This window comes from Ceratotherium simum, chromosome 10, assembly GCF_057802395.1.
Source record: "Ceratotherium simum simum isolate JZ-2026a chromosome 10, ASM5780239v1, whole genome shotgun sequence".
Classification (NCBI taxonomy): domain Eukaryota; kingdom Metazoa; phylum Chordata; class Mammalia; order Perissodactyla; family Rhinocerotidae; genus Ceratotherium; species Ceratotherium simum.
Window position 1 is genome coordinate 2954384 of NC_141909.1, and position 21137 is coordinate 2975520.

General features: G+C 46.3%; 1 protein-coding gene across 4 annotated transcripts in view; it reads left to right on the forward strand.

The window, feature by feature from the left end:
* The first annotated feature begins 1257 nt into the window (after window positions 1–1257).
* Window positions 1258–21137, forward strand: part of CARS2 (cysteinyl-tRNA synthetase 2, mitochondrial) — a 46948-nt gene continuing 27068 nt past the window's right edge. The window contains exons 1-6 of one of the 4 annotated variants that reach the window (XM_087435849.1): window positions 1258–1319; window positions 4253–4303; window positions 7433–7550; window positions 17715–17786; window positions 17910–18015; window positions 20934–21017. In XM_087435849.1, coding sequence (XP_087291975.1) covers window positions 1273–1319; window positions 4253–4303; window positions 7433–7550; window positions 17715–17786; window positions 17910–18015; window positions 20934–21017 — 478 coding nt within the window. In that variant the 5' untranslated portion in view covers window positions 1258–1272. Of the gene's footprint in view, window positions 1320–3684; window positions 3905–4252; window positions 4304–7432; window positions 7551–17714; window positions 17787–17909; window positions 18016–20933; window positions 21018–21137 lie in introns of those variants that run through there. The other 3 variants (XM_087435850.1, XM_004423205.3, XM_087435848.1) reach the window with 3 other exon arrangements.

Sequence of the window (21137 nt, forward strand, 5' to 3'; positions counted from 1 at the left end):
CCTAAACTCCCGATTTGGGCTTTCTGAAAAGCCGGGCGCAGAGGATCCCGTTGCCTAGACGACGGGCCCGCGCGCGGCCCCGCCCCTTCCGGCCGAGGCCCCGCCCCGTGGGCGTAGCCCGCTCCGCCTTTGTCCGCGGGCGCGGGGCCGTGCTGCGGCGGGTGCTTCCCGGAGCTTCGCTTCCCCGCGCCGCTCTGCTTGCGTCTGCGCCGGCTTACTCCCCGAGGGGGCGGGCGCCTGGGCGCCGTCTCTGGCCCGGTCAGTTCCTGACCCCCGCCTCGTGACGTCTCCACGGCCGCGCCCGGCGCTGCTCCGCTTTCCTCCTCTCACTGATGGGGCCGGTGTCAGCCTCGTGTCCCCGGTTGCCCTGCTGCCATCCAGACACTGCATTTACTCATAGAACTATTACACTGCAGCTCACAGGGGCGCGCCTTCTGGGGTTCAGAGTCGGAATGACAACTAAGACCACTGGCAATTTAAAAATTGCTATATGGAATCCAGTAAAATCTTGGACCAATCCAATTTCCATGATCTAGATTGTTATCCGCAGTGGATCCGACTCCAGCGATCTGTAGGGCGTTTTGTGATAGGGATGGCAGTACAGCAAATGAGACTAAATTGAGCTGTTTTGTCTTTGGAAATGGCTTGTTTACTTTGGAACATTGCTGCGGTGATAAACGACGAATAATATTTACACTTTGAAGTAAATGGATTTGATGTGCACTCTTAAACCTCCCCTTCCCCCACCTACATCAGGAGAACGTTCACTTTGATTTTTGGGAAAATGGTTATTTTACTTATAGATTCTCACTTTTTCCAGGCTTGGCCCAGTTAAAAGCAATGATGAGTAAAGTTTCATTTCGTTTCATTCAATAAAATGTATTGGCCACTGGTCTGCACAAAAGACTTTAACACTATGACATTATGTGGAAACGGAGACACGGAATAGAATAGAAAGAGGGTGCAAAGTTGAATAGGAAACATTATACCTTTTCCTCTAAGAACCTATAAGTAATTTTATAGTACAAAAGCAAGAAAGAGATAGGTCCTTTTAATCCTTGAATTTATTGTCCTAGAATGTGTAATGTTTATCTGAACTTAAGAGTAAAGGTTAGAAATAATTTACCCATTTGAACGATAATCAAGCTAGAGTTTGACTTAGGTTGTCTTTTCAAAAAATCCCTATACTATCTGAATAATGATTCCTCTCCTGTTTTCATGGACTTCACAGTAAAAAGGCATCTTATCCATCTGACAAGAAATATTTAACGAATGCCTACCGTGTGCTACCTACTGTTCTATGCACTGGGGATACAGTGGTGAGTAAGGAGCTTACATTCTACAAGACATGTAATTTCCCCTTGAGCTAAAAAGAAAATGTTTTATTTATTAGCTTTACAAAGTTGTTAAAATATGACAACGGTTGTCTGAACAAGGTTAGAAGACCAATTGCTAAAATGTAATTAACTATGATCATGTATTTTAAATATGCCACTAAGGAAAAGTTTAATTTTGAAGATACATTGAAGAATCTTGGTTGTTTCAGTTTCCCTCTTTGGAATGTGTTTCAAAAAGAGATATTAAATCTTTTTTCTAAAATTGTATTTCTGGTTAAACTGCAGATGCTCAAACCTATGGGAGTAAAAGATAAGAGATGAACATACAATTCTTTATGTTTTGAGGTGCTTAAAAAATAAATCCTAACACATTCATCTCAAACTTGAAATGCCCTAAACAATATGTTACCTTATCTACCCTACTATGGATTTTCAGGATTTTGCCTTGAAAGAAATTGTAATATTGAGAACTATATTTTTGCTGTTGTCATTAAGGACTAAGAAATGTCATTCGAGATATTTTGGAATCATTAATTTGAATACACTTCCTTGTTCTGACCTAGATCAGGGAGGGGTCACTTCAAATTAACAGATTCTGTTTTTTGGATATATATGCTAATAAATCTTCCCCATCATTTTTACTTTACCTTAATATTCAACCTGCAAAAGGAATCATATTTTTAACCATCATTAAATAATGGGTTATATTTATTGTTGTTTTGATGATTCCCACAAGACTTAAGAAATGGTAGAAGTGCCGCCAGTCAAAGGGCTGACACATGACAAGACCGGTTTTCTGAAGACAAGATACCATTGTTAATTTAAATCATGATTTTCTAAGGGCAATTCAAACATGCCACCTATCCAGATTCATGCGTAGGATTTGGTCTTCGATGTTTCTGTTTTCAAAACTTCTAGCTTTTTCCTCAATTTCTGTGTGTTCTCATGAATGCAGTCAAGCCTTTTGTTCATTTTCTTATTTTACTGGCACATCTAATATCTGGATCAGAGCTTTCTCATCAGATATTTTACTGCCAGAATTTCCTCCCACCTGCTCAACAGGTAGATTTCATCAGAGATTAATTCTTCTAAAGTTAATTAATTCAGCCAAAGTTCAACAGCCCTTTTCTGAATTTAGTGCTGGGTACAGTGAGAGACAAAAAGAATTTACAATCTGAAGTACTCGGGGAGAGAAATATACATATTGTAGAAACAAGAGACAGTTACAAAATAACATCAAGACAAGCATGCAGGCAGTGAGGAAGGGACAGTATACTCCAGTAGAACTTGGAGTAGTCAGGGAGCACAAGCTTAGCACTGATGCAGCCGACTCCTAATTCTGAGCAACAGGTTCTAACATTAGGATTATGCATTAGAACATAGTTTACATTAGACTACAGTTTAGCTTGAAACAGAATTGCAGAGTTGGACTCCAGGGATCTTGAAAAAAATTTTAAGTGCTCTAGGAACATACTGGTTTGTCTCTACTTAAACCTTTGCTTTCAGTAGAAGACCAAAACAATCCAAAAAAAGAACTGAGGAACCTCTGTGTTGTTTTGAAGACTGCAAAAGCAAGGGGGATTTGTTTCTTTTTTTTTTTTTGAGACACTGTTTTGCAAGATATCAATAGAGGCACGTTTGTCAAGATAATTTGAAAGTAACTTCAAGTGAATCCGCCTTTAAAAAGTTCCATTGAAACCGCAATTCAGAATGTTTTTGCTCTCAAGAGACAAGATGATAGAACTTCTAACCTTAAAATGAATCCCAAACAGATATTTCTTACTACGCGTACTTCATGAATGGGCGGTTTCCTAGCTTTGGTCTTTCATCTGGAGATAAAGAGTGTGTGTTGGGGTGCCAACGTGCTCTGGGTGTGTGTGTTGGGGTGCCAACGTGCTCTCTGTGCATTCTGAGGTGCAAACTTGCCGTGTGCGTCTTGGGATGCAAACGTGCTGTTGGGGTGCACAAGTGCGGTGTGCACGCTGGCGTGAAACGTGCTTCGCGAGCTGGCGAGGGGCGGGCGGCACGCGCGCGTGAACTCCCGCTCGCTGCGGCTTGGGCTCGTACCGCGTCCGCGCTGACGAGCAGAGGGGCCCTCCCCGCGGCCCCCGCGGCCGCACCGCCCCCTGCCAGCCCCCCTCCCCTCCCCTCCTCTCCCCCCGCGCTGCAGCGGACGCCGGACAGGCCTGAGGGAGGCGGGGCCGCCGCTCCCGCCCGCCTCTTCCGGGTGGGCGGGGCAGGCCGAGTCCTCTTCCGGGTGGGCGGGGCCTGCCTGGCCCCTCCCAGCGTGGACGGGGCGGGCACGGAGAGCCTGGCTGGCTGTCGCGCGTGCGCGTGCGCCTGCTGCCGGACCCCCGCGGGCTGGCCATGCTGCGGTCGCGTGGGGCGCGTGCGGGCTCCACGCTCCTCCGGGCACTGCTGGGTCTGGGGCCGGGGCGGGCGGCGTCGGGGGCGCGCGGGCAGGGCTGGCTGCGGCCTGCCGGCCACGACACAGGGGTCATGGTGTACAATAGCCTCACCCGGAGGAAGGACCCCTTGATCGTGGGCAGGGCGGACGCCGCCTCCTGGTAGCCCCCTGGGATGGTGGGGCGCGCTGGGGAAGGTGGCGCTGGAAGGACTGGGGACCCAGGGTTTTCCGGGACAGTGATCTGTGTTGAAAGCGGGGTTGGTTTCTCAGGTGGAAAGCGTTTAATAAGTAATAAAATACGTTGGAAATACCTTTAAAGACACTGTAGTGTAGTCGCAGTGATTCACAGGGTTTGGCTATGAATTTAGCTATTCTAGTTATAGAACCCCGGCTATACATTCTCCAAAAGCAGTTACTTAAAAAAAAGACATGGTTATATGAGAATCATAACAGAACGGATGTCCTTTCTTGCAAATATGTTTCATGTGGATTTTACCTTTGTTCCTAGGTATAGCTGTGGACCTACTGTCTACGATCATGCACACCTTGGCCATGCTTGGTGAGTTTCCTGAATTTGAATATTCACACATCAAGGGACCATTTATTTTGAAAAGAAAGAGCCTTTTGCAGTTTTTTTCCATCTCTCAAGTGGCAACTTGAGAATACTGGATAGTTACTATATTCCAGGTATTGTGGGAAACACGCATGTTACAGTCTCATTTGGTTCTTCTAGCAATTCTAAGCACGTCTACCCCTTTCACAGGTGAGGAAGCTCAGGGAGGCAATGAGGAGCGGTGAAAAGTGACCCGTTGTGGAATTAGAGCTTCTTGGTGGGTTTAGCAAGATGAGGCCCTGGAGTCAGCTGGTCAGGAGCTATTTGCGGCCCCCACCTTTTATTTCTTGCCCGGCTTTGGACAAGCCCGTTTATCACTTTGAGTCCTGGTTTCCTCATCTTTGAGATGGGGATGAGAGTATCCATCTTTTTGAATCTTCACACTTTTATGAAATAACGCCCATGAAATCCTGCTTAACACAGTACCTGAGGTGTGACATGTGTTGAGGGCTCGCATTGTTGGGGATGAGTAACCTACCCGAGGGCACACATTCTGGACGTGCTGGAGCTTCGGCGGAGCCTGGTGTCTGTGACCTCCAGGTGCTTGCTCTCTCTGCCTTTTAACCCTGAGCTGCACTGCCTTGTACCTTTGTCAGAATTACCACTTTTCCTAATACTTTGTGTGTTCTCTTGTGCATCTTTTAAAGTTGTTATTCTTCAGACCTAGACTAAAAGTAAAAAGCTACCTTTACTCAGTGCACTTTTTACAAAGTTATATGTCACCCAGTAAGGTCCAAACATTTCTTGTGTTTTGTTAGAACAAAGTAAGTGGTCTAGGAGTCATTTTTTTCCTTCACATTGGGCTAACTTACCATTAATTATAAAAAGCATATTTTGACCTCTTTTTTGAAGTGTAAACTATGTTGGGGAAATATTAAAAACCAAATCTCCCAACTCGGAAAACCTTTCCACAAAGGCAGAAGAGAAAGAAAACAGTTTTGTTATTGAATAAGCATTAAATCAGAATGGCACCCAATCACAGGCAACCCACTAGAAGGACTGCAAAGACAGCAAGAAGTCTCACTCTTACAGAGCTAGGTGGATACAGCTCTCGAGTGCAGGCAGGTGTGCAGTTTGGAGTCAGGTGACAAATTCGGCCCATCTCCTGTCACACAGCGTTACCTTCCCCGATGACTTCAGAGAGGTGGCTCCCAGGTCCTTGAAACTTCCCTGAGTTGGGAGACTGACAGAGGCTTACCTAGCCATTAAAAACATTTACATGTATTTTAAAAGGACTGAGGAAATTCTGAAAGAAAGGGAGAGTGAGGGAGAGTCTGTTCCCTTATTTTCAACAAGGAGAATCAGGCCTCTCAGTTATAATTTGTATTTGTCCTTACAAATGCAGAAAGGGCTACAAATATTATGTGTGTGGTTGAATGAGTGTTCACGGGTCTCAGATGGAGAAACAGAACGTTCCCAACACCCAGAAGCCTCCTCTGTGTCCCCCTTCATCACCCCCTCCCCCATCCCCACTCCAGGATAACTTCTGTGGAGGTCTTGATGGTGAGAGGAACCCATTCCTCAAGAAGAGTCTTTCAATTCAAGATGCCCTGAAAGGTAGAGAAGCTAAGGACTACAAGATTTCTGAAGGAGTTGTGAGGTCAGGCATGGCTCCACTGCTCTTAAGGGAAAGTTCAACATCCTAAGGACGTCTCCGTAGTCCTGGAGGTCTGTCCCTGCTTACTCTCCAGGTTCATGGCCTCGAGCCCCGCTCCCCCCTTCCTCCCAGGTAGCCACACCGCCTCTATTGTAAAAAGACATATACTTACAGACAGATAGCACTCGCTGTGTGCTGGGCACCGTTCTACATGCTTTACAGACACCAGCCAGTGTAACGATCCTGACAACACCAGGTGGTGGTGCTCTTATCCCTAAATGACAAATGGGGACCCTGTGCTGCAGAGGGCTGACGAACCGCCCCAGGTCCTACAGCTGGGAAGCAATGAATGAGGCTGCCGAGCCCAGCTGGGCCTGCACCTGGGCCTCCGAGGTGCCAGGCGTGTGTTGTGCTTGGAGTGGCCCCTGGGGGAGCAGCTGCTTCCGCAGCTCGGAGCCTTGCAGCCCTTGAGCTCCTCTGGGCCAAGCATGTGACTTGACTCTTGTTTCCACTTTAAGTTCCTGTTAACTTTTTCTCTTAAATCTCATTTCTTTTAGAATCTCCAGATGAATGAAGGGCATCATGTTGAGATGGGAGTGGTAGCTTGTTGGAATTGGTGCTGCAGGCACTGAGATTACAGCCAGTAACCCAGTTGGATTTTGCCCAATTTATAAATAAGCAGCCTGAGACTTCAAAAGATTAAATACCTTGGCAAGGAGTTTCAGAGATCATTTTGTTACTAGAATTGAGATTTGGCGTCAGCTGTATTTGGGGTGGGTGAGTGTAGGGGGTTCAGAGGATTCAATGACGAGGCTTGTTTTCAACGGAAAATGCTTTATGAACTCAGGTTTAGAGAGGCCGTATGATGACAGAGATGAGCGTGAGATTAGCTGACCTGGAGTATTAAGGTGGCTTTTATGGGAAACCAGATTCTTGAGATCTTAGTGGTTTCACGAGTCTGAGTTCCCCCAGTGCAGTCTGTCAGTAAGCTGGTGTTGGAAGATTCCACAGCAGTGTACACATTTCTGAGGAGTAATCTTATACAGCTTTAATAGGACTGTTCTTCTCTTGACTTGTTGTTGTTATTTGCTTCTATTTTGTCGTAGTGAAACATTACAGTTATTCCAGAACGTGAACAAGAATGGTAAAAGCTCTCAGTATTTTAACTACCTAGTGAGATTGTATTACAAGTGAATTTTTATACAATTAAATAGATGTAAACACACTTAAACAACAGCTCTAACATTAAAAATGCTAATATTGTGTCCTGAGATTGAGGCAATACCTTTGTCAGTTTCTTGTGAGGCCCCGTGTGGACCAGTCAGTAAAAGGCTTCTCCTTTCCTAGCTGCCCTCAAACCATCAGTTATCACACACTTGCAGTTACGCAGCGGCGTGTTAAAATGTAACGCACTCTTTTAAAGATCACAATGATGACTTCCTGTGTTAAAGATGCCCTAACATGTTTTTTTCTTTCAGCTCCTATGTTCGATTTGATATAATTCGAAGGATCCTAACCAGGATTTTTGGATGCAACATCATCATGGTGATGGGAATTACAGACGTGGATGACAAAATAATCAAAAGAGCCCGTGAGGTAGGCATGGAAGATTACATGGACTGATAACTTGATTGATGAGTGTGCTGACCGCAATGTGACACTGGTTCTTATTTGTGTTTCTCAGTACTTTTCACATCTTATCCTCCCCACATGGCCCAGTGAGTATATTAGGACAGGTTATCAGAGGAATCTTTTTGTCCTGGTTAAGGACGTTAAAGTCTATTTAATTTTGGTCACTGAAGCCTTTAATGAGTCATCTCATTCTGTGATGGCATCCTGGCTTGAATCCATAATCCCTGCCCTGGCCCCTCAGCCTCCAAGGTGAATGAAACTTTACTTCCTCTTTACAGAGGGAGGTTAAAAAGCCACTTCTGGGCTGGGGAAATTTAGCTCATATGAGGTTTAATTTTCTCATTTTTTAATTTAATTTTTTAATTGAAGTGAATATTATATTAGTTTATAGAATAGAATATTATGTTAATTTTAGGTGTACAACATAGTGATTTGATATTTTGGTACATTACGAAATGATCATCAGGCTGAGTCTAGTTACCATACAATATCATTACAATATTATTGACTATATTCCCTATGCTGTACATTACATCCCTGTGATTTATTTACTATAAAACTGGAAGTTTGTACCCCTTGATCTCCTTCACCTATTTTGCCCGCCCCTCACCACTCCCCTCTGGCGACCACCAGTTTGTTTCCTGTATCTGAGTCTGTTTCTGTTTTATTTTGTTTTTCATTTCTTTTGGTTTTTAGATTCCACATATAAGTGAGATCATACAGCATTTGTCTTTCTCTGACGTATTTCACTTAGCATAATACTTTCTAGGTCCCTCGTTGTTGCAAATGGCAAGATTTTTTTCTTTTTAATGGCTGAGTAATATTCCATTGTGTGTATGTACCACATCTTCTTTATCCATTCATCTGTCAGTGGACACTTAGTACGCTTCCATATTTTGGCTATTGTAAATAATGCTGCAGTGAGCATAGGGGTGCGTATATCTCTTGTGTTTTTGTGTTCTTCGGATAAATACCCAGAAGTGGAATTGGTGGATCATATAGTAGTTTTATTTTTAATTTTTTAAGAAACTTCTCTACTGTTTTCCATAGTTGCTGCACCAATTTACATTCCCACCAGTGGTGCACAGAGGTTCCCTTTTCTCCATATCCTCACCAATACTTGTTATCTCTTGTGTTTTTGATAACAGCCGTTCTGACGGGTGTGAGGTGATATCTCACCATGGTTTTGATTTGTATTTCCCTGAGGAAATGATTAATGATGTTGAGCATCTTTTTGTTTCCTGTTGGCCATCTGTATGTCTTCTCTGGAAAAATGTCCATTCAGGTCCTCTGCCCATTTTTTTTTTGCTGAGGAAGATGTGTCCTGAACTAACATCCGTCACCAATCCTCCTCTTTTTGCTTGAAGGAGATTCGCCCTGAGCTAACGTCTGTGGCATATCTTCCTCTGTTTTGTATGTGGGCCACCACAGGATGGCCACCAACCAGCAGTGTAGGTCCGCACCCAGGAACCAAACCCAGGCCGCCGAAGCAGAGGGCGCCAAACTTAGCCATAAGGCCATGGGGCTGGCCCTCCTCTGCCCATTTTTTAATTGGATTGTTTGTTTTTTTGTTGTTGAGTTATATGAGTTCTTTATATATTTTGGAAATCAACCCCTTATTCGATATATCATTTGCAAATATTTTCTCCCATTCAGTAGGTTGCCTTTTCATTTTGTTGATGGTTTCCTTCACTGTGCAAAGGCTTTTTAGTTTGATATAGTCCCATTTGTTTATTTTTGCTTTTGTTGCCTTTGCCTGAGGAGACAGATCCAAAAAAATATTGCTGACTGATGTCAAAGCGCATACTGTGCCTGTGTTTTCTTCTAGGAGTTTTATGGTTTCAGGTCTCTTATTTAAGTGTTTAATCCATTTTGAGTTAACTTTTGTGTGTGATGTAAGATGGTTGTCCAGTTTCATTCTTTTGCGTGTGGCTATGTGGTTTTCCCCACACCATTTATTGAAGAGATTGTCTTTTCCCCATATTCTTGCCTCCTTTCTCGTAGATTAATTGACTGTATAAGCGTAGGTTTATTTCTGGGCTCTCTATTCTGTTCCGTTGATCTGTGTGTCTGTCTTTATACCAGTACCATACTGTTTTGATTACTATAGCTTTGTAGTATAGTTTGAAATCAGGGAGCATGATACCTCCAGCTGTGTTCTTTCTCAAGATTGCTTTGGCTATTCGGGGTCTTTTGTGGTTCTATATAAATGTTATAATTATTCTAGTTCTGTAATTTTCTCATTTGTTAAGTGAACAGCGTACTTTGCTTAAATCTCATGTGGCATTTAGAGGAAGTTTTGGGGAAAAATCCTAACTGAGGGATAAAATTAAATATTATAGTTATTTTTTAAAAAGTCTGCTTTCAAAAGTTCACCTCTTCTGCTTTTTATAATTAGCAACCTTAACAGTTATCTCTAAAGATCTATAAATGATTGCTAAATTATCTAATTTATAGAAAAACCTATGTTGAATGCTTGACATTCCTGTAATTTTAAAAAAATGTATGTACATGTATATAGGATTTTTTTAGAAAACTAGTTTAGACTTTATTTTGTTTTATAGTATGCTTTTTTCACTAACTGTATTTTGAGTGATTTTTCATGTCCTTAAATATTCTTGAACATTTTAAAATAGCCTTATAACATTCCATCACACGGCCGTATCGTAATTTACCATGCTTATTTTTGGAGTCTTAGATTACTTCCATATTCTGCTGTTTTCTCTCAAATTCATTTCATAGAAACCTCGTCTTCCTGTCTTCCACCAGTTTGCCTTTTTAATAACTAGATAGCGTCCCACCGTGGCGGCTGTTCAGCAGTTCTCCTAGACCTCCCCGTCATTGACTGTTTGTGTTGTTTCTAGCTGTTCAAAATAGTACTGCTATGAATATCTTTTTTCCTTAAATATTTTTCCTAAAGTGGAATCAGTAGGTTAAAGGATGAACAGTTTATGTGACAAATTTTGTCACTCTTCTTAGAGTCAGATCATTTCAGAGAAAGGTTACTAGCAGATTTTGCTGAACAGCAAAGCAGAATTTGCTGAAAATCCGTTCCAACTTTAAACCTATTTCCTCACGTCCTTAGCACGGTGGGGTTTCCCATTTTTGTTTCGTTTGGGTAGTTTAGTCAGTGTGTCGTATTCCCTCACAGTAGACTCGGCTTACGTTTCCAGAACTGGCCCTGAGCGTGCATTGAACCGTCAGGGTCAGGCCTGTGCCTGGCTTTGTGCGAACAAAGGTGAGGAGGCCAGTTCCCGGGCTTGCGGAGCTTCTGTCCGGTGAGGCAGACCGACCTGCAGACAGACGCTCTGCGGGTGACATAGGGTATTTTATAAGCCAAGACGGGAATGCAAAGAAGATCACCTAGCCTTCCTGGGATTCAGAAGTGACTTACTGGAGGAGGGGACGCACACAGAACCTTGAGCGTTAGGACGGGGTTGACACGTGCAGAGCTCGACACGTGCAGAGCGGGAGCAGTAAGGGCCTGCTGTGCGGAGGGAGGAGCGTGAAGAGAGGCAGAGCAGTGGCACGAGGGAGATGCTCTGCGTGGGGCAGTCAGTCCAGTACCCGTGGAACATCTCGGGAGTTGGTGGGCAAAGCTGGAGAGGAAGTGGGGCATCCTGGGTCTGGGGGACATATTGAGGACCTAGACTTGGTTACTTAGCCTCACAGAACATTCTAGCCCAGGATCAGCTTGGTCCGGTGGAAACAGCTCACTCTGGGGGTGGGGAGGACATGACTAGAGACTGGAGCCCACTGGGAGGGGTCACTGGGAGCCACGCACCTAGAGACGGGGCGTCCCAGAAAGCAGACTGTGTGAGGGGAGACGGAGCGAGTTTGAGGTACCTAAAGAAACCCGAACCCTTGTAGATAGAGGAGTCGGAAGCTCAGTGAGCGCAGGGCTGTGGTATCGAAAAATATGGATTTGTTGCCAGCTCCTGGCACACAGCTCCTAAAAACCATGGAATGTCTGGAGTGATCGTGTCTTCTGTGTGTTAATGAGATGGGGGTGGCTGGGCCCCTGGACAGCTCCAGGATGGAGGCTGGCGCCAGAAAGGAGGAGCTGCGAATAAAGCTTGGAGGTTGCTCTCCCGCACCCATCCCTCCATCCCACCTCCCAGGAGGGAAGAGGGGCCTGAGATCAAGCTCATCACCAGTGACCAGTGATTTAATCAACCCTCCAGTGTAATGAAGCCTCCGTAAAAACCCTTGAAACAACAGGGCTCAAGAGCTTCTGGGCTGGTGAACGCAGGGAGGTGCCTGGAGGGTGGCGTGCCCAGAGGGCATGGGAGCTCCACCCTTCCCCATACGTTGCCCTGTGCGTCTGGTCCATCTGGCTGTCTCTGTGTCCTTCAGGACACAACATAGGAAGTGGAATGCTTTCCTGAGTTCTGTGACTCGTTCTATCAAAACCCCAAATTTGTAGTTGGTGGGCAGATGTGTGGGTGGCCTGGGGACCCCATTGTGGCTGGCGTCTGAAGTGGGGCAGTCTTGTGGGACTGAGCCCTTAACTTGTGGGGTCTGCCCTAACCCGGGGAGTTAGTGTCAGAATAGGATTGAATTGTAGGACACCCAGCTGGAGTTGGAGAATCAGAGAAGTGGTTGATGTTGGAAAAGACAGCACACGTTTGGTGTCAGAAGGAAGACACCACAGGGCTGGAAGTGAAGATTGGGCAGTGCTAGCATTTGGGGTTCGTCACCCCATCCCTGGTTCTCTGACGGTTTAGTTCAAGCCCTCATCGACGTCCAATTCTGCCCCATGTCCAAACGTCCTGCCTGTGTGTGGCGTCTCTGGGGTCAGGTGTCCACCCTGGTCCAGCCACCTACACCCTGAAGGCAAGGTTGTGAGATACTCACATGGCCACAGGAGCCGTCCCTTTGTCAAGAGCCCTCCCTTTGTCAGGAGCCCTGAGTGAGGGGCAGCATGCCAGGGAGCAGAAGGGGCGGCAGTGGTGGGAAGTGAGAAGGCCTGCCGCTCTGCCTCTGCGGTGGCTGACCTCAGAGCCCCAGCCAGGTGGAGCGTTGTCTCCCTTCACACCCGAGGAGAGGAGGGTCTGAGATTGAACTCGTTTGCCTGGGACAGTCTGCCTGGTCTGTGTGTCATCACTCACGGGGTGACAGGCCTTGGATTCTAGAGTGGAGTGTTTGAGCAAACATGATGAAGAAAGCAGTGTCCTCTAGCCCATGGTTAGGACAGACCACGGGGAGAGGTGGGGCACGGAGGTGCAGCATCCCTCAGGAGTCTGGGGATCATCCCGGCGGGAGGTGAAGATGGGGTCCGGGGGAGTCCCTGGGCAGGTTAATCCCAGAGACGCTGAGCAGGAGGGCCAGGTGGAACTCGACCTCGCTGGCTGGACTTAGGGTGGAAATGACAGAGAGAAATGAGTGGTCTCTGACACGTGAGTGAACCAGTAGTTTGCAGTAACACTGCAGCAGAGGTGGCATTTGGAAATGCGGGTGACCGGTTCCATCTGTCATCACACTCGACCGGAACCTGAGACAGCGCAGACATGTCCCTGCACTTGGTGAACTGGGGTCTGCCGTGGATCTTCAGAATTGGAGGTGGAAGTGTCACCCGAAAGTCATGGCAGCCTGGCTGGTGGGAGGGCGGAAACTGGTCTGGCTCTGGAGGGGGCCTGGTGGAGAAGAAAATCGAGGAGTGGAAGAGAGAGGGGCAAGAACTGGGGGGCTGTGCTGGGACAGCAGGCGGTTAGTGAAGTGGATGAAGAGCCAGGAGTCCAAGGAGGGCAGGTTTCAGGAAGGAGGGGCGGCAGGCAACAGTAAATGCAGGAAGAATGAGGTGTTCTTTTGTTTTTGGGTTTTTTTTTGATGAGGAAGATTAGCCCTGAGCTAATATCCGTTGCCAATCCTCCTCTTTTTCCTGAGAAAGATTGGCCCTGAGCTAACAGCTGTGCCCATCTCCCTCTATTTTGCAGGTGGGACTCGGGCCACAGCATGGTTTGATAAGCAGTGTGTGGGTCGAGCCCAGGATCCGAACCTGCGAATCCTGGGCCCCCAAAGCAGAGTGCACAAACTTAACCGCTGTGCCACCGGGCTGGCCCCTGAGAATGAGTTTTATTTAGAGGATTTCACAAATTCCATGAGGAGGCATTGGTTGTTACTTTTTAAAAACTTTATAATACTTAGAATATGAAAAAGTTGGTAGAACTGGTTTAAAAAACCTAAATATAGAGAGTTTAATTTTTGACACCTGAAAATTTCCACACTTGTTACACGGCAAGATGCTAATATGACATTGAATGGGTGTTTTTTCTCAAAATAGTGTCTTCACAATGGTAAACCAAGTATCTGAAACACATAGTTAGGAAAACACCTGATGTTTAGTATCCAGCGAAAGACTATTCTTTTTATCTAATGCAAGCTTTTTATTGACAACAATCTCTTTCATTCCACCTGCTCCCGCACTTGCTTTTAAAATATTTTAAATTATCATATTACACTTTTCTGAATCCTTCTCTTGACTTTAAGTTTTGGCAGTTTTATAGTTTGTCAAGGATAAAAACCACAAGAGGATTTCTGGGGTAAGAGTTAAAAGAGGTGTGGTGTATTTGCATAGTCACATTTTTTGTTAAAAAAAGTCAGGATACATGTGTCTGAGTGATTCAAGCCGAAGTTACTCTTTTCGTGCTTCAGAGTGTGGCCTGCGTTGCCCTTCTTTCCGGGAAGAAGACTGGACACCCAGTCTGAGTGTGAGAGCCCCGTCAGCGGGGTCCCCTGCCAGGCAGAGAGCTGACTTGAAGTGATTTGTGATACTATGGAGAGCGAGACAGTCATCTGAGGTAGCAAGGACTGAGACCCCATCGCAGCACCTGCCTCCTGAGGTGTATTTCACGGAGGCAGAGAGCAGAGCTGTCCTGATATGTGGTATGAGCAACTGCCTAAAATGGAATTTAAAGTTGACTTAGAAAATGATTCCCCCGCCCCCAGTGCCAGCAGTAGATGGTGTTCCACTTACGGTCCATCGTCACTCCTGAACATCTCTGCGTCACGTCCTCTAGGCTGTGAGCTGAAGAAGCCACATGTGGAACAGGGAGGCAGTGTTACACTTGGTGAGCCACTGAAGAGAGAGAGTGTGTGTGTCTGCATTATTCCCCCTTTCAGGACTAGACAGTTGAATCTGAAATTCATATGGGACAGCAAAAGAGCAAGAATAGCCAGGAAAATCTGTAAAAGAAGAGTGTTGAGGAGGAAGTAGCCCCATTAAATATTAAAACATATTTAAAAGCTATAGAAAGTTTTTTGTTTTCATATAGGTCTTTCTGTTTTTTGCACAGCTTTGTGCAGGTGGAACAGAGCTACGATGCGTTGCATATAGTGCCCACCAAAAGTGCACAGTGTGGTAGAACTTGCACGTCCGTGAACCCATCCCCAGTGTTGATGGTGCACATCTCCAGCCATCGTCCTGGAAGTTTCCTCTGCCCTTGTCGTCCCTCCCTGCCAGCCCGTCCCTGAGCTTCTGATCTGCTTTCTGTCCCTGTGAAGTCTGTAGAAATTAAACATTGTTGTACAGATACATGAATAGACAGGTAATGGAACACACAGAAGTCCAGAAATAGAAACAGTAAATAATGGAAATTTGTTTTATGATAAAGATGGCATTTCAAATCAATGAGGAACAGATGAATTATTCAGTAAAAAGTGTTGACAGTTGGGTAACCATCTGGCGAAAAAAATAAACCAGAGTTAGAGATATGCCTCATAACCAAATTTGAGGCAGATCAGAGATTTAATATAAAAGAACTGGAACCACAAATTACTAAAAGAACTTTAGGGCACTTTTTATAGCTTCTTATTGGGGAAGGCTTTTCTAAATTTGCTTCCAAACCCAGAAGCCATTTATGGGAAAGGATTGAGAGATATGAAAGATTGCTAAACATAAAAACGAAATTTTCCGCATGCCATAAAGTAACCATAAAGTTGAAAGGCTGTGAAAAAAATTAAAATTCATATCAGAGATAAAAAAATTAATCTCTTTCATGTGAAAATACTTCCTACAAATAGTAAGAAAAGACCTACAACTCAAGAGAAAAATGGGTCTGGGCAATTACAGATCGTTTAATACAAATGGTTCCTAAACATGTGAGATGTTCAAGCTCGTTCAAAATAAGAGAAGTACGATTAAAATTACAATGAGAAAGCCTTTGGAGCTGTCCTGTTGACAGTCCAGAAGTCCGCTAGCACCGCGTGTAATGATGGTGCCGGGGATGCACACCGCATGCACTGCGGGTCGGGTTCAAGTCGGTGCCCCTTCCTCGGGAGGCAGTTGGCGGTGAGTAGCCAGCAAAGGACGCGAGCACGTCCTCTGACCAGCAGTTTCACATCTAGGCCTGAGCTTAGAACCTGCCTGCACCTGTGTGACGTGACGTGTGTGCAGTTGTGTGTGTAACAACAAAAGTTGAGAAAGTCCTTGGAGAGGACTGGTGGACAGCCAGCGTACGTCTGTGAGACGGGACGCAGGCAGCCTTGACAGGACTGTGGCGGCTCAGCGTGCACGGCGCACGCACGGGTCTGGGACACTGAGGTGGTAGCGGAGGGAGCCCGCTGCAGGCTGTGTGTGCAGGGCGCCACATTTCAGGAGGAGGGTGCAGATACACGTGTGACCACACTCCCGCGACAGCTGGTGACAGTGTTGCCTTCTGGGAGGGAGGCCGGTCCTGCGCACCCCTTTGTGTCGTTCCAGTTACCCGGAGTGAATTACCTGTCCAGAAAATTAAAACTAAAGGTAAATACAGGCAATTGCTGATCTTTAGGTCCAAAATGGAATAGTATTTGAAACTTCTGAAGCGGCAAGATGACAGTGAATTTTTAGGCTTTTTGTTTGGGTGATCTTTTAATGGTAAGTTAACTGGTTTCTTTCTTACGAGGCCTGCTCTGGTACAGCGCTGCCCCGAGGGAAAGGACCAATCCGTACCGATCACCAGCCGTGCCTGGGTGCTGGTGTCTTGTCAGTGGAATTAACGCAGAATTTTCCATTCACAGACGCATCTCACCCATATGCACCTTGAATCCTCGTAGCAATCAAAGGGATTATTAGGTGGGACTCTCTCCATGTTGCAAAGGCAGCCTAAGGCACAGAGGTTTGTTGTCTTGCCCAAGACCACAGAGCCAGATGCCCCACACTCGGGCAGCAACACTGCGTTCACCAGGTTTATGTCTTCAGTTGATGTTCGTTGTCGAGGTTCTAGGATGATGGCCGTTTTAGGGCCCAGGGCTGGGAAGAAGGTGGGCTCCAGGAGGACGATGTTCGAGGTGGCGTTTCACTTGAGAAAGTTTGTTCATACTCCGGAACTGAAACTTCTTCACCTTAAAGGGGGAGCCCTGTTTCTCGGAAGGGGCACGCCCTGCACAGAGCAGATCCTGGTTCACTTCGAGTGGCTCACCAGTCACTTCACAGCCTCAACAGTTATGAAGCCGGGTCCGTTTTCAGAATGTCATAATGTAGTGCTTCTGTTCTTGGACTGTTTTTCTGCTGAAAAGTAAGAAATACTTTGGGGAGCCTAGTCTTGTGTGCCAGCCCCTCTGAGAACCTGCAGGGACGTGTCTCCATATGCCTATGCTCAGAATCCGACGTCCATTTCTGGGGGTTTTGCCTGTCCCCAGAAGCCCAGCTACCACCCCTCTGGATTGAACACCCATCACAATCCCTATTTTGGGGTGCTGTGTTGCTTTCAAGGTATTTCTTAGGGATTTCCTTTTTAATGTATTTTTGACCTGTTTTCTTTTGTCCCTAAGGGGTGAGGGATAAGATCAGAACTCACGTCTCTGGTTATTATGTAGAATAGATTGATCTGGCTTGCCCTTGTTCTAGAAGAGTGGAGGTTTTTTTTGTATGTTTTTGGTTTTTGTTTTGAATTATATAATGGAAATCATGACATTGTTTATTTCTTTTTTCTCTCTAATCAGAAAACAGAGCTAGTAAACCTTTTTGACTAGCTAAACTACTGGTACAAGTTTGATCCCTAAAATTAAATGCCCCTTTTGTGTGCAGGCAGTGCCATGCTGAGGCCAGTGCCCTGCCCCAGGCGGCGTGGAGACGGGGCGCGGCCTCCGCGTGGTTCTGTTGTGAATCCTCCAGACTCACTGGTGTGCTCTCCCGGTCTTTTGCAGATGAACGTATCACCCACTTCTCTCGCCAGTCTTTATGAGGAGGATTTCAAACAAGATATGGCAGCCTTGAAGGTAGAGCCTCTCGTTGATTCCTCTTTGCCGTGAGGATGAGAAGCTTGAACAGTGAAGGCCAGGGTGGCTGACCTAGGCTTCTGAACTGTGGAAACAGTCATTTTTTTCCTTCCTTTCTTTCAGGTCCTCCCACCAACAGTGTACCTGAGGGTAACCGAAACTATACCTCAGATCATTTCTTTCATTGAAGGGGTAATTGCTAAAGGCCATGCTTATCCAACAGCAAAAGGTAGGGTATGTTATTAAAACTGGTCATTGGGTAACACCGGTAGGATTTTGAGAAACTGGACATGTATTTATGAGTTGTTGGAAGGTGCCAAACGTATTGTCTTTCTTGATGTGATTCGTTCAGCAGAAACGTTGGAAGGTTTTCTACGGTTATCGTGTCTCTTTGCAAAACTGTTGAATCGATTCTTTTTAAAAATATTTTCCCCAGCCAAGGAAGAGGTGAACCTCTGGAGAGCCAGTCTAAATAAAGCAGATACGGCAAAATGCTAACAGTTGCTGGGTGTGGGTGTACAGGTGTTCTTTGGCGTCGTCTTTCAACTTCGTTGACAATTTTTCATAAGAAAAGTTGGGGGACAATGGCAGTACCTCTCAACACCCACTCCCTGCTTAAAGACCAGCCCTTGGGTGCTCGTCTCCATGTGTGGGCGTGTCGGTTTTGATGGACCAATGGAAGAAAGCTGTGGACACCTGACACTTGACCATGCATCTCTGAATAGACATCACCCTCTGTGACCCCAGTGTTGTTGACAGGCCTGAGACACTGGACGGGCCCCACCGGCATCCCACGTCTTCTGCGTATCCCCGTGATCTCAGTGTCCCCGCCTCCCCACGTCATAGTCTGACCAGGTCTCTGAGGCGCGTGGTCGTGTCCCTTCAGTCTCCTTAGCCTACGACAGTCCCACTTTGTTCCCCTCGTGGTGGACTGGTGAAGGGCCGACCAGCCCAGTTGCCTCGCAGGACGCGCTGTCCTCTGGGTCTGCGTGGCAGCCTCCTCCCGGCAGAGTGAGCTGGGTTGAGAGTGGCTGCTTCTTGTCTGGTGGCCTCGGGGAAGCACTTGTGTCCTGGTGTTTTGCTGTTTCTGTGATCCCGCGTTGTTTTCAGCTGTGCCCCTCCTTTCCAGTCCTTCTTCCCACACCAAATCCCGCCCATCCCGCAAACCCTGACCAAAGCTTCCTCTGCCAGGAGGTTTTCTTTCCCACCTGTGGCTGAGACTGAACTGTCTCAGCTTTCGTATCCATCCTGTACCGTTTGGTAGCCAATCATATACTGTCTCAGCTTGCTCTTAATGTGTTCATGTTTTGTCAATTCTTGGACCAGAAAAACCTTTTTCGGGCTGGCCCAGTGGCATAGTGGTTAATTTCGTGCTCTGCTTCAGTGGCCCGGGGTTTGGGGCTTTGGATCCCAGGCATGGACCTACACACCACTCATCAAGCCATGCTGTGGTGGCGTCCCATATACAAAATAGAGGAAGATGGGCACAGATGTTAGCTCAAGGACAGTCTTACTAAAGCAAAAAGAAGATGATTGGCAACAGATGCTAGCCTGGAGCCAATCTTCCTCACCAAAAAGAAAAAGGAAAACCTTTTGCTTTCAGTGAATAACCACTTAGAGTGTCCAGCCCAGGGATGGGATATGCAGGTATTGCAATGCTTGTTGCAAGTAGATGACAAAGTATGAAGTGTGATAATGGCAGTTTATAGGGATTACTGGGCTGTAGGTGCCTTCCTTCGTGGGCCCTACTTGAGAGCCTAGGGTATATGGCAGGGACCCCCGGACACGTGTGCTCCCTTTCTCCGCGGCCTGTGCGTGTGGAAGGACTTGCAGTTTTTTACTTTATCTTCTTTGCTATATTTAGATTTTGTTTCCAAGCAAAACTTATTCTGTGGGGCTTAGGTGACTGAACTGGAGTTTGCTCCGTAAAGTGCAGGGACTGTTTTCCTGCCGTCGTGTAACTTGAAATAAGACGTATTACCCAGATAAACCGACACATGTTCACGAGGTGCTTAGAGGGTCTCACCAAACATGGTTCAGGAATAAGTGCTGTTTGTTTCGTTACTGTGCTTTAGTGTACATTTTTAATAATGATAACATAAGTATAATTAATTCAAAATAAATTTACATTAAGTCAGACGCCATTAATTTGGACTTTGTGATAATTCTGCAAAAGCTTGGTTGTAATTTGTTCTTTGAACTATTTGTGAAGAAACAATTCCTTCAGCGAACTGATAACATAAACAAGGTGCAGGAGGATGTTTCCTCCATAAAGGGAGCAGTTTCTTCTTCTTTTAAAGCATCTTCAAGTGGTGTTTACGCTCTGGCTTCATAGAAGGCAGCTCCCGCAGGAGTTCTTCCCTTTCCCTGGTTTATCTCGGCTGGTAGTTGGAGCTCAGTAATACACTGAGAGAAGAGTCACCTGGGGCTGTTTTCCCAGCGCCCGCTGGTTGAGGAGTGCAGAGCTGCTGGCCAGATTCTCTCCCGGCCAGCATTAGTGCCGGTTCCCTGCTGGGGAGGCACAGCAGCCCCCCTCACAGTGAGCAGGTGAGCAGGGTCGGAGCTTCGTTCTCGCGAGAGCTCCGGCTCAGACACCTACCTCCGTGCCCGCTCTGCCTCTTTACACTTTCTGGTCGGAGGTATCCAGCGCTGGCCCCGTGGCGAAGGGCATCTCGCACCCTCAGTCTAACACCCTGGACCGTGCGCAGCTCAGTGAAAGGACAGCGTGGGGATGCTTGAGCGTGGAGATGTTTGTACTCTAAGTAGAAAGGTCGTCTCAGAGATGCCTGGTTGAGAGGGCTTTCTGTGCTGATCCATGTGTAACATAAAGCCCAGAGCGGGATGCAGGCCAGTGATAACACTTTCCCTTTTTCTGGTTAAAAAGAATTGTCTCAGCGTTTTACACAGAACTTACATGTGTGTCTTCACTGCCACATCCGGATGCTCATGGTGTGTCAGACGCATGCTTTTGTAAAGTGGTAGCGGTGGTGGTAATTCTGGTTTAAAAATACAGGAAAGGGAGCCAAGTGGAGGCCAGATGCCACCTCCTCTGTTTAAACTCTGATTATTTGGTAACTATTACGCTCATAGGGATGCTGATTTTTAAGACTGAGAAATGATGAATGCATAATTACCTTTATCAAACAGGCAATGTCTACTTCGATCTGCGGTCGAGAGGAGACAAGTACGGCAAGCTGGTGGGTGTGGCCCCCGGCCCGGTGGGAGAGCCAGGTGGGTGAACCCTCGGCCCCAGGCCGGGTTCTGGGGGCCGAAGCACAGAGATCCCCCAGCTCAGTAGAGAGCGAGGACCCCCACTCGTGCCAGACCATTGATCATAGCCATGTTTTAAAT